This window comes from Lontra canadensis, unplaced genomic scaffold (assembly GCF_010015895.1).
Source record: "Lontra canadensis isolate GAN:19392208 unplaced genomic scaffold, GSC_riverotter_1.0 scaffold74, whole genome shotgun sequence".
NCBI lineage: Eukaryota > Metazoa > Chordata > Mammalia > Carnivora > Mustelidae > Lontra > Lontra canadensis.
The window spans coordinates 2,898,691-2,912,077 of NW_022631068.1; the positions used below are offsets into that span (position 1 = coordinate 2,898,691).

A 13,387-nucleotide genomic window follows, 5' to 3' on the forward strand; every position below is an offset into this window, starting at 1 on the left:
GAGGGTCCGCTTGATTGGCTTGGGCTTTTGTGGCGGGAGGTAGCGTGGCTCTAGCAGCCCCTTAGATCTCCGGACGCACATGGGTTTGTCCGTAGGTTGGCGGTCCCGCTGCGCGCGCCGCCTAAGCTACTCCACTGCCCCGCCCGGCTCGGAGTCCGCCCCTAGTACGACCCACACGTGGGTTCCCGCACGTCCGCCCGGCTCCCCCCTGACGTCAGCCTCGCGGTTCCATTTAAGGCCCCTCCCGCGCTCAGTTCCGAGTGTCGGAGCTGCTGCCGCCAAGTCCGGATCCAGTCTCGCGCGCCGCTGACGCCCGCCCTCCCGACGTGCACTCCCGGTACGGTCTGGCCCCAAGTGCACGGAGCTGGAGGGTCAGGAGAGCGCGCAGCCTCTGGTTTGCTAACTCGACGCTGCCCGCAAAGGGGTCTCCGCTTCCGGGGCGCGGGGGTGGCGGGGTGGTGGCAGAGTTCGCAGACCATACCTGGGCGGTGGCCCACGCCATGCGTGGGCTCGGAAGCCAGCCGCACTCTGCTTTTGCTCTAAGCGGGCACCGCGATCTCTGGTCGGGCTGGGAAATCCTGTGGTCGAAAGCCCAAGTGATGCAGAAGGACAAGAATAGGACAGATGATGAAGGGTGGGGCATACCTCCGGGCTTAAAAGAGGCAAATGGCACAGAACTCGAGGTCCGGTTTCCAGAACCCACAGAGCCGAAAAAGCCTCAGCAGTCGGGCGGTGGGGCTGGGGGAGGAGGTATGAAAGCCGGGGAGCGCTGCTCGGGTCGCTTTTTAACCCTGGGGCTCGCGAGAGGTGGACTCCATGGAGCGGCTGCTGTCGCTGTTACAGGGCGCTCTCTGCGCAAATTACACTTAATAAGCGACTGCAGATGTATCAGGTGCTGCCCTAGGCACGATGCATGCAAAGATGAAGCCGGAAGAGAATTCAGCCCTCCTGTGTCACAGATGGTATTGCGAGTAGCATATCTGGTACCATCCACTCCTTTTGAAAAATGGGTGGGGGGACCTAAAGCTGGGAGAAGGTTAGGGCAACTCTGAGGTAACAAAGTGGGTGGCAGATTTGGGGAATAGACCCTCTTTCTGCAGGGCTCCTCCGTCACCCGTGTCCCCACATTAAAGGGAGCTCTGGATCCTTAGGTTTTCGGTGAAGCCAGGTCTAGAAATAGCAGTGATTTGTAAGGAGAGATCCGATTCCAGCTTGGTTACTCTGGGCAGCCTGCCTGGAAGTCCTCGGATATTTTTGCCCTTTTGGAACTCAAGATTAGATGTGGGGCTTTGGGATGCAGCCTGTGATAATCTTTCCAGTGAATGCAGTGCAGGGTTGCATTAGCAGAGCGAAGGCCTCCTCCCCGGCTCTGGAAATGGAGGATTATACCAAGTATCCTATTAACTTTAGGGCTCCGGGCCTCTACAGCTATTTTTGCACTTCCTGTACTGACAATTTCCTCCTACCGGGCCTCACGCCTTTGCAACATGGATCGCAGCAGAAGCCACACGAGGCGCCTCCCTCCCGGTTTGTTAACAGCAACCAAGTATTTGCGATTTAAAGTCTGGCCGTGGCCGCATGCGTGGCCAGGGAGGCAGCCAGCTGGGGTACTACTTAGGTCTAAAGTCCGCCGGGGGGCTCTCTCCGTCTGACCCTAAGAGCACGGTAATTTCCAGTCATTTCCGCTCGTGGGCGGGGCTACCCCGGCCACCGCCGTCGTGGGCAGTGCCCAACTCTGGAAAGCTTGGGGTTCCTACTCTACTCTTGTCCCCGCCCACTGCTTGGAAATGAGCATGCGCGCGAGTGTTGCGCGGGCGAGGGTGGGGGAGGGGCGGTAAACCCCACGAGCTCTGGCTGAGCTGTTGGCATCCTGGGGCTGGAGGAGAGAGTGCGCATGAGCAGAGCTTTTTGCGTGCCGTAAGACGACTGGGTAGTTCCATGAGGCAGTTACAGGAGATTTTTCCACGTTTCTCCGGTCCTTACTTGAGGGTTTGGCGGGAACCCGGGTGACTGGAGTATAGCTGGGCAGGCAGCTCACAGCGATTTTGTGTGAGGAAAGGCGGCCCCGCTTGGGGTTAATAAGTCAAGATGAGTGAGTCCTCGGGAAGCTATACTTACACTCAAACGTCAATACTATTCCATGCCAAGGTGAGATCCTTTACACCAAGATGCTAGAGAGACCAGACCCTGGCATTAGGTCTTTTAACATTCCTGTGGCCAGCTTTAGGTTTTTTCCTTCCCCCTTTTTAGTGGCAAGTACCCCCAAAAGAAGTAAAATGAACTCCTTTGGAACAGCTTTTGGTTAATAGCCTTAATTTAAAGAAGATGCAGTGACTGCGTGTTTTTTCCCCTTTAGATTCCTTTTGGTTCTAAGTCCAAAATGGCAACTCTCAAAGATCAGCTGATTCAGAATCTTCTTAAGGAAGAACATGTCCCCCAAAATAAGATTACAGTTGTTGGGGTTGGTGCTGTTGGCATGGCTTGTGCCATCAGTATCTTAATGAAGGTAAGTGAGAGCCCATCTTTCTGGGAGCCACCATCCCCCCCACTCCTCCAAGAATTGCATTATCACATTGTATATACAAAGATTCAGGTTCATGCACTCAGAGAGCATTTTATGGAACAAACTTTTTAGAAATGTGGTGCCATAGCAAAAGCGTATCTGAACTAAAAAGAAAAAGTTGTCAGGCAAGTGACACCGTTCCTTTTTTTTTTTTTTTTTTAAACAGGTTTTAAAATATTTTTTATTTATTTGACACACAGCGAGAAAGGGAACACAAGCAGGGGGAGTGGCAGAGGCAGAGGCAGAGGAGGGCTTCCCGCTGAACAGGGAGGTGAGGGGCTCAATTCCAGGACCTGACCCGAAGACTAACACTTAAGGACTGAGCCACCCAGGCACCCCAGGGTGACACTGTTCCTTAAATTCACTTTGCCCTATTAATATGCATGAATTGCCTACAAATGAAAAAGAGTCCATGCCTTTAAACAAGCTAAAGTTATTTTAAAATAATTTTTGAATTGAAAATCATACATTTGGTAAAATTAAAATCACGCTAAATGTGGGAAATCCTAAGCCTTTCTTCCACAAAAAATCCCACCTTGAATAGTAATTTTGGTACCAGTTATGGAGCTAACACTTAGTTAGAATTTGTGAATGAATAAACACATTTTAAGTAGTCAGGCCTGGTTTATATATAAAAATAATTGACCATAAAATATTTTAAATTTAGATTTGGAGTTCAAATAAGGGAGTGAAATGATTAATTCTGGTTTTTGAACAGGAAAGGATTGAAATAAGGAACTGAAGGCAGAAATGAGCTATGTAGGGTTGGCTTACAACCTGTTGCTTCATATATGTTCTTAGGAGGAGTAACATAGTGTAAAGGTTTCCCCCACCATCCTAAAGGAGACCATTGCTGTGAAACCTTTCCAAAGCCACAATGGTATAAAGTGAAGACAGTTACCGTTGATTAATAGAAAATTTTTTTGAGCATTCTCAGACAAGAGAAATAACCTTAGGCTTTTCTGAACCTTAGGACACATCTTGCTGACAGATACACAAAATAGTGGTGAAGTACAGAAGTTCACACAGTTCAAAGCTATGACAGCTTGATACTGAGATGCTGAGTAAAGTTCCCTAGGGAAGGAGCTTGTTGGTACCTGGGATGTGTACTACTACTACTCTAAGGGCTCACTGCAGAACAAACAACTGAATGCCATTATTGCTTTTTGCCTTTTTCATAAAAGCACAAATCCTCTTTGGATTTCTTTCAGTAAAAACAGGTACAATGTTAGGTCTTGTGTAAAAATGAATTGCCATAATGCAGACTTCTGAAAATGAGGGGGTGCCTGTACCAATTCTTACTGCTTTTCCGCTGGATCAGAAATTGATGCCATCTGTTTTTCTTACACCTGTGAATCACCTGTGGTCTTTTCCTGTGATGCTCTCTGACTTGGGTGTGTATAAGCATAGTGTAAGGTTATCATAGATGACTCGGGGTAGATCTGTAGCTCAGCCAGTATAACTTAACTTAGTTATAACAGTTCACAACCCATGTCTGTTAAATCTGTTACTGGTGCTCCTGGTCGGAGATGTACCTGTGAACATTTGCTGGTTCAGTTGAAAGGACGTTTTTCACCAATATTTTGCAATGCACAAATCTATCTTCATGTGACACTGTTAGTATTGGTTAATGTATGGGAAATAGACAAAGAATGATCCAGAATACCACTTTTTTTAACTTCCAAGTCGTAATATTAGTCAGACTCACTATTGTAATGAATAATGATCTAAAATCAATGTAAAAAACTGAATTTGAGAGTGTAAATACAGCAGCTTTATGTAATTGGGTGATATTCCATCCATTGCCAGTCCAGGGTTCTGCTTCCATATAGTGGCGTGGTGGAGCCCTTGCAAAGCTTGCTCTAGTGAGGAGAGAAGATCAATACTTCTTCCTATGCTTGGGTCATCTGAGAGTCAGTTTTTAAATGGGGGCCTACCTTTATTTTGAGGTATATCCCGATACTAATAAAGTAGCAGAACTCTTTGAGTCCTAGAAATACAGAAATTTTGCATGCCTTTCTATTTGACTAAATAATATATGTTTTTTATTTGACTAAAAATGTTATATCGCTTAGGACTTGGCAGATGAACTTGCTCTTGTTGATGTCATGGAAGACAAACTGAAGGGAGAGATGATGGATCTCCAGCATGGAAGCCTTTTCCTTAGAACACCAAAAATTGTCTCTGGCAAAGGTGAATTTCAATAAGCTTATATTGTGGTCTATGCTAAACTTAATTCCCTATCAGGCTTGAAATCCTGCTTCAAAGATTGACTTTTTATATAGGATCAGAGAGCCTTTGAACAATTTTGCATTGGTAACCTTTTATATGAAAGTTGCAATTTCTAGTAAATGGTTTTGTTTTTTTTTTTAAACATTTTATTTAGTGGTGCCTGGGTGGCTCAGTGGGTTAAAGCCTTTCCCTTCAGCTCAGGTCATGATTCCAGGGTCCTGGGATCAAGCCCCACATTGGGCTCTCCGCTCAGCGGGGAGCCTGCTTCCTCCTCTCTCTCTGCCTGCCTCTCTGCCTGCTTGTAATCTCTGTCTATCAAATAAATAAATAAAATCTTAAAAACATTTTATTTATTCATTTGACAGATCACAAGTAGGCAGAGCAGCAGGCAGAGGTGGGGGGAAGTAGGCCCGATGTGGGGCTCAATCCCAGGACCCTGAGATCATGACCTGAGCCAAAGGCAGAGGCTTAACCCACTGAGCCGCCCAGGCGCCCCTCTAGTAAATGGTTTTAAATGGAAATCCAGTATGTCCGTAATGTGGAAAGCATCTGAGTTAGCATGTAATTAGTAAAGCTCCTCAGGTTTGTATGTAACCACATTGTTTCTAATATTTAAAATTTAATACACTTCCCCTACTTCCTTTCACACACTAACACAAGACTGAGAATAGGATAAATGAGCCTGTTCGGATATTCTTGGGCCTTTTACACTTAAGAGCCCTAGTCAAGAAACCTGGACATGTGTACAAATGGTGTTTCTTTTGACACTTGAAAATCAGTGACCTCTTACCTGCGGGCTGGGTTGACCATCCTGTACCATAGGGTACTTGATAAGTATGAAGTGGCATACTTGATAAGTATGAAGTGGCTTTTGCTTAAAAAACAAAACAGCATGTCTCTGGACTGGTATGATCATAGTGAAGTAGTTAAGTTAGAAATAGGAGTATCGGGGTGCCTGGGTGGCTCAGTCAGTTGGACATCTGCCTTCAGCTCAGGTCAGGATCCTGGGGTCCTGGGATTGAGTCCCACGTTGGGCTCCCTGCCTAGCCAGGAGCCTGCTTCTCCTTCTACCCCTCACCCGACTTGTGCTCTCTCTCCCTCCATCTCTCTCAAATAAGTAAACCTTTAAAAAAAAAAAAAAAAGGGAAATAGTGTGGGAGAGTGGGAGCATGAGCTCAGGTGGCAAAAAATTGAGGGATGATAACCTCATTTGATTGTTTCCAGCTCCTCTGAGCTGTCACTGAAGTCACAGTCTAAAACCAAAATACAAGGAAGGTGTTCATGTACTCTTCCTCCCAAGTTAAGTGGCCAAAAACTAAAGGAGAAGATGGGGTTGGGAAGGTGGCAGTACAGGCATTTATCTGTATTTACCTATATATGAAAGGAAGTAGGGGAGGTAACACAGTTGTTCAAACTGTCCATAAAAGAAGTTTATGGAACAACTTTCTGCTGGCTAGGTATTAGAGTTCTCTTGAAGGCTGTAATCTGGTTTTTGTTCCCTTTTGTCTAGACTATAATGTGACTGCAAACTCCAAGCTGGTTATTATCACAGCTGGGGCACGTCAGCAAGAGGGAGAAAGCCGTCTTAATTTGGTCCAGCGTAACGTGAACATCTTTAAATTCATCATTCCTAATGTCGTCAAATACAGCCCAAACTGCAAGTTGCTTGTTGTTTCCAATCCAGGTGAGACCTTTAATTGCATAAATAGATGAACTCGAGTAAAACTGATGGTATAGGTCATGTTCTGTATACACACATTTATTGCTCATATTTTTCATTTTCTTGTGAACGGATTTGCTTAAAATCATTAAGTTTAAAATAGTAAGGGGGATACAGTGCCCCTAAATGTAGTTAGAACTTAGAAATTAGTTACTTGCCCAAGAGGAGCTTAGGTAAATTATGAATAAGATGTTGTTAATGCACAATTTATTTTCATTAAACTACACTTCTTGAGCTTAATGAATTTACTGTGTTAGGAATAAAGGTTTAAAAATTTAACAAAAATGTTGGGTCATAAGCACTATCAAGATTGCTATAGAGCCATGTATCTTGACTAGCTAAACATTATCTAATAATTTACCTAGTATCTTTGCCTAAATATTTTCTTCATAGTGGATATCCTGACCTATGTGGCTTGGAAGATAAGTGGCTTTCCCAAAAACCGTGTTATTGGAAGTGGTTGCAATCTTGATTCAGCCCGGTTCCGTTACCTAATGGGGGAAAGACTGGGAGTTCACCCATTAAGCTGTCATGGGTGGATCCTCGGGGAGCATGGAGACTCCAGTGGTAAGCATAACTTATTTTCTCTTTTTGTTTCCAAAAAAAATTTATTTAAAATATTTACAGAAATTTCATTATTAAACCAGAGCTGAAATCAGATACCCATTCATTGGAGTAGGATGGTTTCTAGAAATCTGTCTTTTGGTATAATTGTATGTTAAGAAGGGTTAAGATTTTAACTTTGATGTAGGGGCGCCTGGGTGGCTCAGTGGGTTAAGCCGCTGCCTTCGGCTCGGGTCATGATCCCAGGGTCCTGGGATCGAGCCCCGCATCGGGCTCTCTGCACAGCAGGGGAGCCTGCTTCCCTTCCTCTCTCTGCCTGCCTCTCTGCCTACTTGTGATCTCTCTCTGTCAAATAAATAAATAAAATCTTTAAAAAAAAAAAAAAAAAAAAAAAAAAAAAAAGATTTTAACTTTGATGTAACATTTTATGGCATCCCTATGCCATGGATGGGGAATGAAATTTCTTTTACTCCTTACAGTGGACATATTAAAATAAGAGGATGGTTCTAAGGATGACCTCAGTCATTTGAAATCACAGCTGTGTCTAGACTTGACTTGAACTTTGTGGCTCAGATAAGGTCAGCCAATCCAAATGAAGGAGATGAAAAGTTATATCAAAGCTAAGAGATGTTTTAATTTTGTGCAGCATTCTCAGTTACTTACGCCAAGAAAATTCCCTTTATGATCTCTTAGTGTCTTTATTTTTCAAATACATACGGATTAAACATCGCAGTAGAGTAGGGAAACAAGTTAGGATATGGTGAAAATTCTTAGTTTTACATGAATCAATCAATCAAAGTTTAAGAGTAAGGGTGTTTGTAGTCTTGACCATCTACCAAAAGCAGGTAATCCTCCCCAGATAAGAAATGAGAATTAGAAAAAAGGGTCAAAATTACTAGTCTTGTTTCCAGAACCCAAGTTTGGCTCCCCATTGCTCAAAAGGCCAGTAGTCAAGAGGCAAGTTTTGACTGGAAGGGAATATGAGCTTTATTCAAGAGGCTGGCAACCTGGGGAAGAAGGCAGACCCTTGTCCAAAAGTCCAACTCTGAAGTTTCTTCCTGGCCCAGAGATTTTTTTTTTTTTTTTTTTTAAGATTTTATTTATTTATTTGACAGAGAGATCACAAGTAGGCAGAGAGGCAGGCAGAGAGAGAGGGGGAAGCAGTTCCCCGGTGAGCAGAGAGCTCCATGCGGGGCTCGATCCCAGGACCCTGAGATCATGACCCGAGCCGAAAGCAGAGGCCTGACCCACCGAGCCACCCAGGCGCCCCGAGATTTTTTTTTTTTTTTAAGATTTTATTTATTGGGGCTCCTGGGTGTCTCAGTCATTAAGTGTCTGCCTTCAGCTCAGGTCATGATCCCAGGGTCCTGGGATTGAGCCCCATATTGGGCTCCCTGCTCAGCAGGAAGCCTGCTTCTCCCTTTCCCACTCCCCCTGCTTGGGTTCCCTCTCTTCTCTCTCTCTGTCAAATAAATTAATAAAATCTTTAGAAAAACAAAAGATTTCATTTACTTATTTGACAGATACAAAGAGAACACAAGAAGGCTGAGCAGCAAGCAGAGGGAGAGGAAGAAGGAGGCTTTCCACTGAACTGGGAGCCCGATTGGGGGGGGGCGGGCTTGATCCCAGGACCCTGGGATCATGACCTGAGCCAAAGGCAGACACTCAACCCACTGAGCCACCCAGGTGCCCCTAGCCCAGAGACTTTTGAAGGAGTTTAATCAGTTAAGGGAACACAGTGGCCTGTGACATTTCTTGATTGCATGCAGATTTGATGATGCCAGTTACAGAGTTACTTCAGTGCTCAGAGATTGTGCAAGAAGTTCTAGTTCTTCTTGTGTGCAAGAAGGTCTGGTTCCTTAGTACCAAGGAATTGTGCAAAAGTACTCTGTTCTTTCTGTGAAGGAGGGCAAGGTTTACAGATACTCAAAGGGAGGTCAGTAAAATCATTCATGTAACCTTAAGAAAGGAAAACATTTTTCTGAAAGATGGCTGGGCTAATCAGAAAGGTGAGGCAGCTTCAAACAGACTTGCTGGCCTCAGGCCTGGGAACGTTTTGGTTCTGTATTCCCCCAGACCAGTAGTCTACAAATCTCAAAGAAAGTGACTTATTTCTGTTACAGATCAAGGGTCTTAAATCAACAAGCAAGGCGTATGTTGACTTAAAGCAGATTAGCCCGTAAGACTGGTTAGGGTGCTCTGTGGTCTGCTGGATGACATGTGGAAGTAAATGCATTCTCTACTATTTCTTTCAGTGCCTGTATGGAGTGGAGTAAACATTGCTGGTGTCTCTCTGAAGAATCTGCACCCTGACTTAGGCACGGATGCAGATAAGGAACAGTGGAAAGAGGTTCACAAACAGGTGGTTGACAGGTAATAGATCGCATAATTCAGCAATACAGAAGATTAAAACTTCTATTTTTATATTATTTTATTTTTTTTAAAAGATTTATTTATTTATTTATTTGACAGAGCGCGCGCGAGAGAGATCACAAGTAGGCAGAGAGGCAGGCAGAGAGAACAAGGAAGGGAAGCAGGCTCCCTACTGAGCAGAGAGCCCGATGCGGGACTTGATCCCAGGACCCTGAGATCATGACCCGAGCTGAAGGCAGAAGCTTTAACCCACTGAACCACCCAGGCATCCCTAAAACTTAGATTTTTATTTTAAAGTTTGAAAGTTTAATAGCATTTGAATACTTGTCGGAAAGCATTTTTCTAAGGACGCCTGGCTAGCTGGCTCAGTTGGTAGAGCATGTGACTCTTGATCTCAGGCTTGTGAGTTCGAGTCCCGCGTTGGGTGTAGAGATTACTTAAAAATAAAAAAAATAATAAGATTTTTTCTGACGTTTTGTTGAAGAACATACTATAAAACAGAAGTAAAGAACTAAAAATGATTAATGCAATAGTCTTTGCTGTATTTCTCTATAGTAGGATAAATCTTTTAGTGCTTAGAAGTCGTATTTCAGATTCAGTCTTTATTTCAATAGCATATATGGGTCATTCAGTTAGGAATAAGAATTTTTATTGATTTATTGATAAGAGTTTTATTTATTTAAGTAATCTTTACACCCTATGTGGGACTTGAACTCAGAACCCCCCCGGAGATCAAGAGTCACATGCTACATGGACTGAGCTAGCCAGGTGCCTCAGAAATAAGAACTTTTATTTCTTTATTTTTTAAGAAAGATTGATTTATTTGAGAGAGCGCATGTGCGTGCATGCAGGGGAAGGGCAAAGGGGAGAGAATCTCAAGCAGACCTCCCCGCTGAGCATGGAGCTTCACATGTGGCCAGTCCCATGACCCAGAGATGACTATCTGAACCAAAAACAAAGAGTCAGATTCTCAACTGACTGAACCACTCAGGAGCCCCAAGAATTTTTTTTTTTTTTTTTTCAAAGATTTTATTTATTTATTTGACAGAAAGAGATCACAAGTAGGCAGAGAGGCAGGCAGAGAGAGGAGGAAGCAGGCTCCCCGCTGAGCAGAGAGCCCAGATGTGGGGCTCGATCCCAGGACCCTGGGATCATGACCTGAGCCAAAGGCATAGGCTTTAACCCCCTGAGCCACCCAGGCACCCCGCCCCAAGAATTTTTAAATCCAATTTCCTGTTACAGGCTGAATGACTAGAAATAGCAAACTTGTTTATTCAGATGATTATAAAGTTTCAGGCAATGTGTAGATTCATAATTATACTAAAAATGTGAATATTGTATGAAATTGTGTAAATACGGAAGTTTTCAGCTTGGTCTTATTATTTACTTAATGTGTGTGTGTATATATAAAATATTTTAAAGATTTTTATCACCAAGAGAGTGCATGCATAAGCAGGGGGAGCAGCAGGCAGAGGGAGAAGCAGGCTCCCCACTGAGCAAGGAACCAGATACAGGACTCGATCCAGCATCCTGGGATCATGACCTGGGCTGAAGGCAGATGCTTACCATCCCATTATTTACTTATTATAAACCACGTGTGGGCCTCTGTCTGTAGAACTGAGTAATGAATCAGGATTGATTTAGGCAAGGCCCTCTTATAAAAGCCTGTGAACCGGGGCACCTGGGTGGCTCAGTGGGTTAAAGCCTCTGCCTTCGGCTTCGGTGATGATCCCAGGGTGCGTCGGGCTCTCTGCTCTCGGCGGAGAGCCTGCTTCCCCCCGCCCCGCCCCCCCTCCCCCACCTGCCTCTCTGCCTACTTGTGATCTCTTGTCTGTCAAATAAATAAATAAAATCTTTAAAAAAAACAAAAACCTGTGAACCCACCACCCAACCCAAGGAACATAATAGCTGTCAACCAAGTGTAGTGTTTTGTTGGGTTAGAATCACTAGTCTGCTGGTATTTGAAGATGAGTTCTGAGCTCCTCCTCCCACTCACCTTCCGTCCTACTGCCCATCCCTTGCTTGAAATAATCTTGAGTCAAACATGTAATCGAATCTTGGGGTTATTTTTTTAAAAATTCAGTATTACATCTTAATCCTTTATTTTGTTGCATGTAGATATAATTACTTGTTTTGACGGTTGTAATATTCCGTGGTGTTGAATATATATTATACTGTTGAGAACATCCCTATACGTAATATCTTGGTATGCATGCAGGCGTTACTGAGGTCTGTAATGTAACTTCATGGCATTATTTGCTGTAAAGCATGTGTTCAGTGAAAGCATTGTTCTTTGTTTCTCTTACCATACTTTTTCCTACCTTTCCCTGTCCTTCCCTACCCTACAGTGCCTATGAGGTGATCAAACTGAAAGGCTACACTTCCTGGGCCATTGGACTGTCTGTGGCAGATTTGGCAGAAAGTATAATGAAGAATCTTAGGCGGGTGCATCCAATTTCCACCATGATTAAGGTAGGTGTATGTAGTGATACATTATATTTGAATGTGATTATTTTCTGGTTTTTAAAAAAGAGTCTTCTGTGAAAACAGACTGACTTAGTCATCAGTCTTTGATTTAAGTGACATAAATTTAAGTGACATAAATTTAAGTGACATAATAAATGCAGTCACAACTTTCTTTGGAGAGAAATCATTGAGCTTTGGGATTAATGTTTAGTGGTACTATGTTCACATAGATAACTTGATAACTTACAATAAGTTGAGGTGAGTGGAAGACCATAAAAGAAAAGCTTTTTCCTTTGAAGGAAAAAAGAAGTCACTCAAGGTAGAGTTGCCAACATGTTGTCATTAAAAATTTAACAGTAATATGGATAATGGCAATAATTTAGATTCTCTTCTAGAACAGAAATCTTGCTGGTATTTTGATGAGTTGCACTGTTCATAACATCCTAACTGAAAACGTGGACAGGAGTTCCTACTTCTCAAGTTGTATTAAATAAGCTTTTTTTTTTTTTTTTTTTTAGGATTTTATTTATTTATTTGACAGAGAGAGATCACAAGTAGGCAGAGAGGCAGGCAGAGAGAGAGAGGAAGGGAAGCAGGCTCCCCGCTGAGCAGAGAGCCCGATGCGGGGCTCGATCCCAGGACCCTGAGACCATGACCTGAGCCGAAGGCAGAGGCTCAACCCACTGAGCCACCCAGGCGCCCCTGTATTAAATAAGCTTTATAATTGTAAAGAATAAAAGTCTTGGGAGACCCCAGAATGCGTGCTCAAAACATAAAATACTTTTCCTTTTGTCTTCAGGGTCTCTATGGAATAAAAGATGATGTCTTCCTTAGTGTTCCTTGCATCTTGGGACAGAATGGAATTTCAGATGTTGTGAAGGTGACTCTAACTCCTGAGGAGGAGGCCCGTTTGAAGAAGAGTGCAGACACACTCTGGGGGATCCAAAAGGAGCTGCAGTTTTAAAGTTTTCTTATGTACCACTTCACTGTCTAGACTACGACAGGGTTTTAGTTGGAGGTTGTGTACATCGTCGTTATTATCTGATCTGTTACTTAAATAATATCAAAGTGGCCTAAGGAAAAAACATCGGTTTCCTAAAGTTCTAAATAGGAATGGTTCAGCAAACCCTGCAGCTATACCCTAATGCTGGATGATACTTGCCTTTGTAGTCCTAAATGGGTTATCTCAGAGGCACCACTGCCAATATTGCATATGCAGCAGGTGTTCTTCCAACCAGATGCGTATTTCCTGTGTGTTCTAGGACTTCTGGTTCCTTCATCCAACACCCAACATGCCCAGTGCATCTTTCCCAGTCAGTCACATCCTGGGCTCCAACATATAAATTCATTATTGCATGTACTGTGCATAACTGTTCCAAAGGATCTTACTTCGTGTACCATGTATGTCAGAATATAGTGTACATTGCCATATAATGTAAAAAGACCATGCAACCAACAAAGTGTTGTAC

At 43.6% G+C, this 13,387-nt stretch overlaps 1 protein-coding gene across 1 annotated transcript; it reads left to right on the forward strand.

Annotated features, from left to right (window-relative positions):
* Positions 1 to 225: 225 nt before the first annotated feature.
* Positions 226 to 12,959, forward strand: LDHA (lactate dehydrogenase A). The gene is made up of 8 exons (XM_032881169.1): positions 226 to 337; positions 2,357 to 2,506; positions 4,639 to 4,756; positions 6,306 to 6,479; positions 6,909 to 7,082; positions 9,335 to 9,452; positions 11,801 to 11,924; positions 12,718 to 12,959. Exons 2-8 carry the CDS (start codon positions 2,381 to 2,383, stop codon positions 12,880 to 12,882), a joined length of 999 nt encoding a protein of 332 aa, XP_032737060.1. The 5' UTR covers positions 226 to 337; positions 2,357 to 2,380; the 3' UTR covers positions 12,883 to 12,959.
* Positions 12,960 to 13,387: the final 428 nt, after the last annotated feature.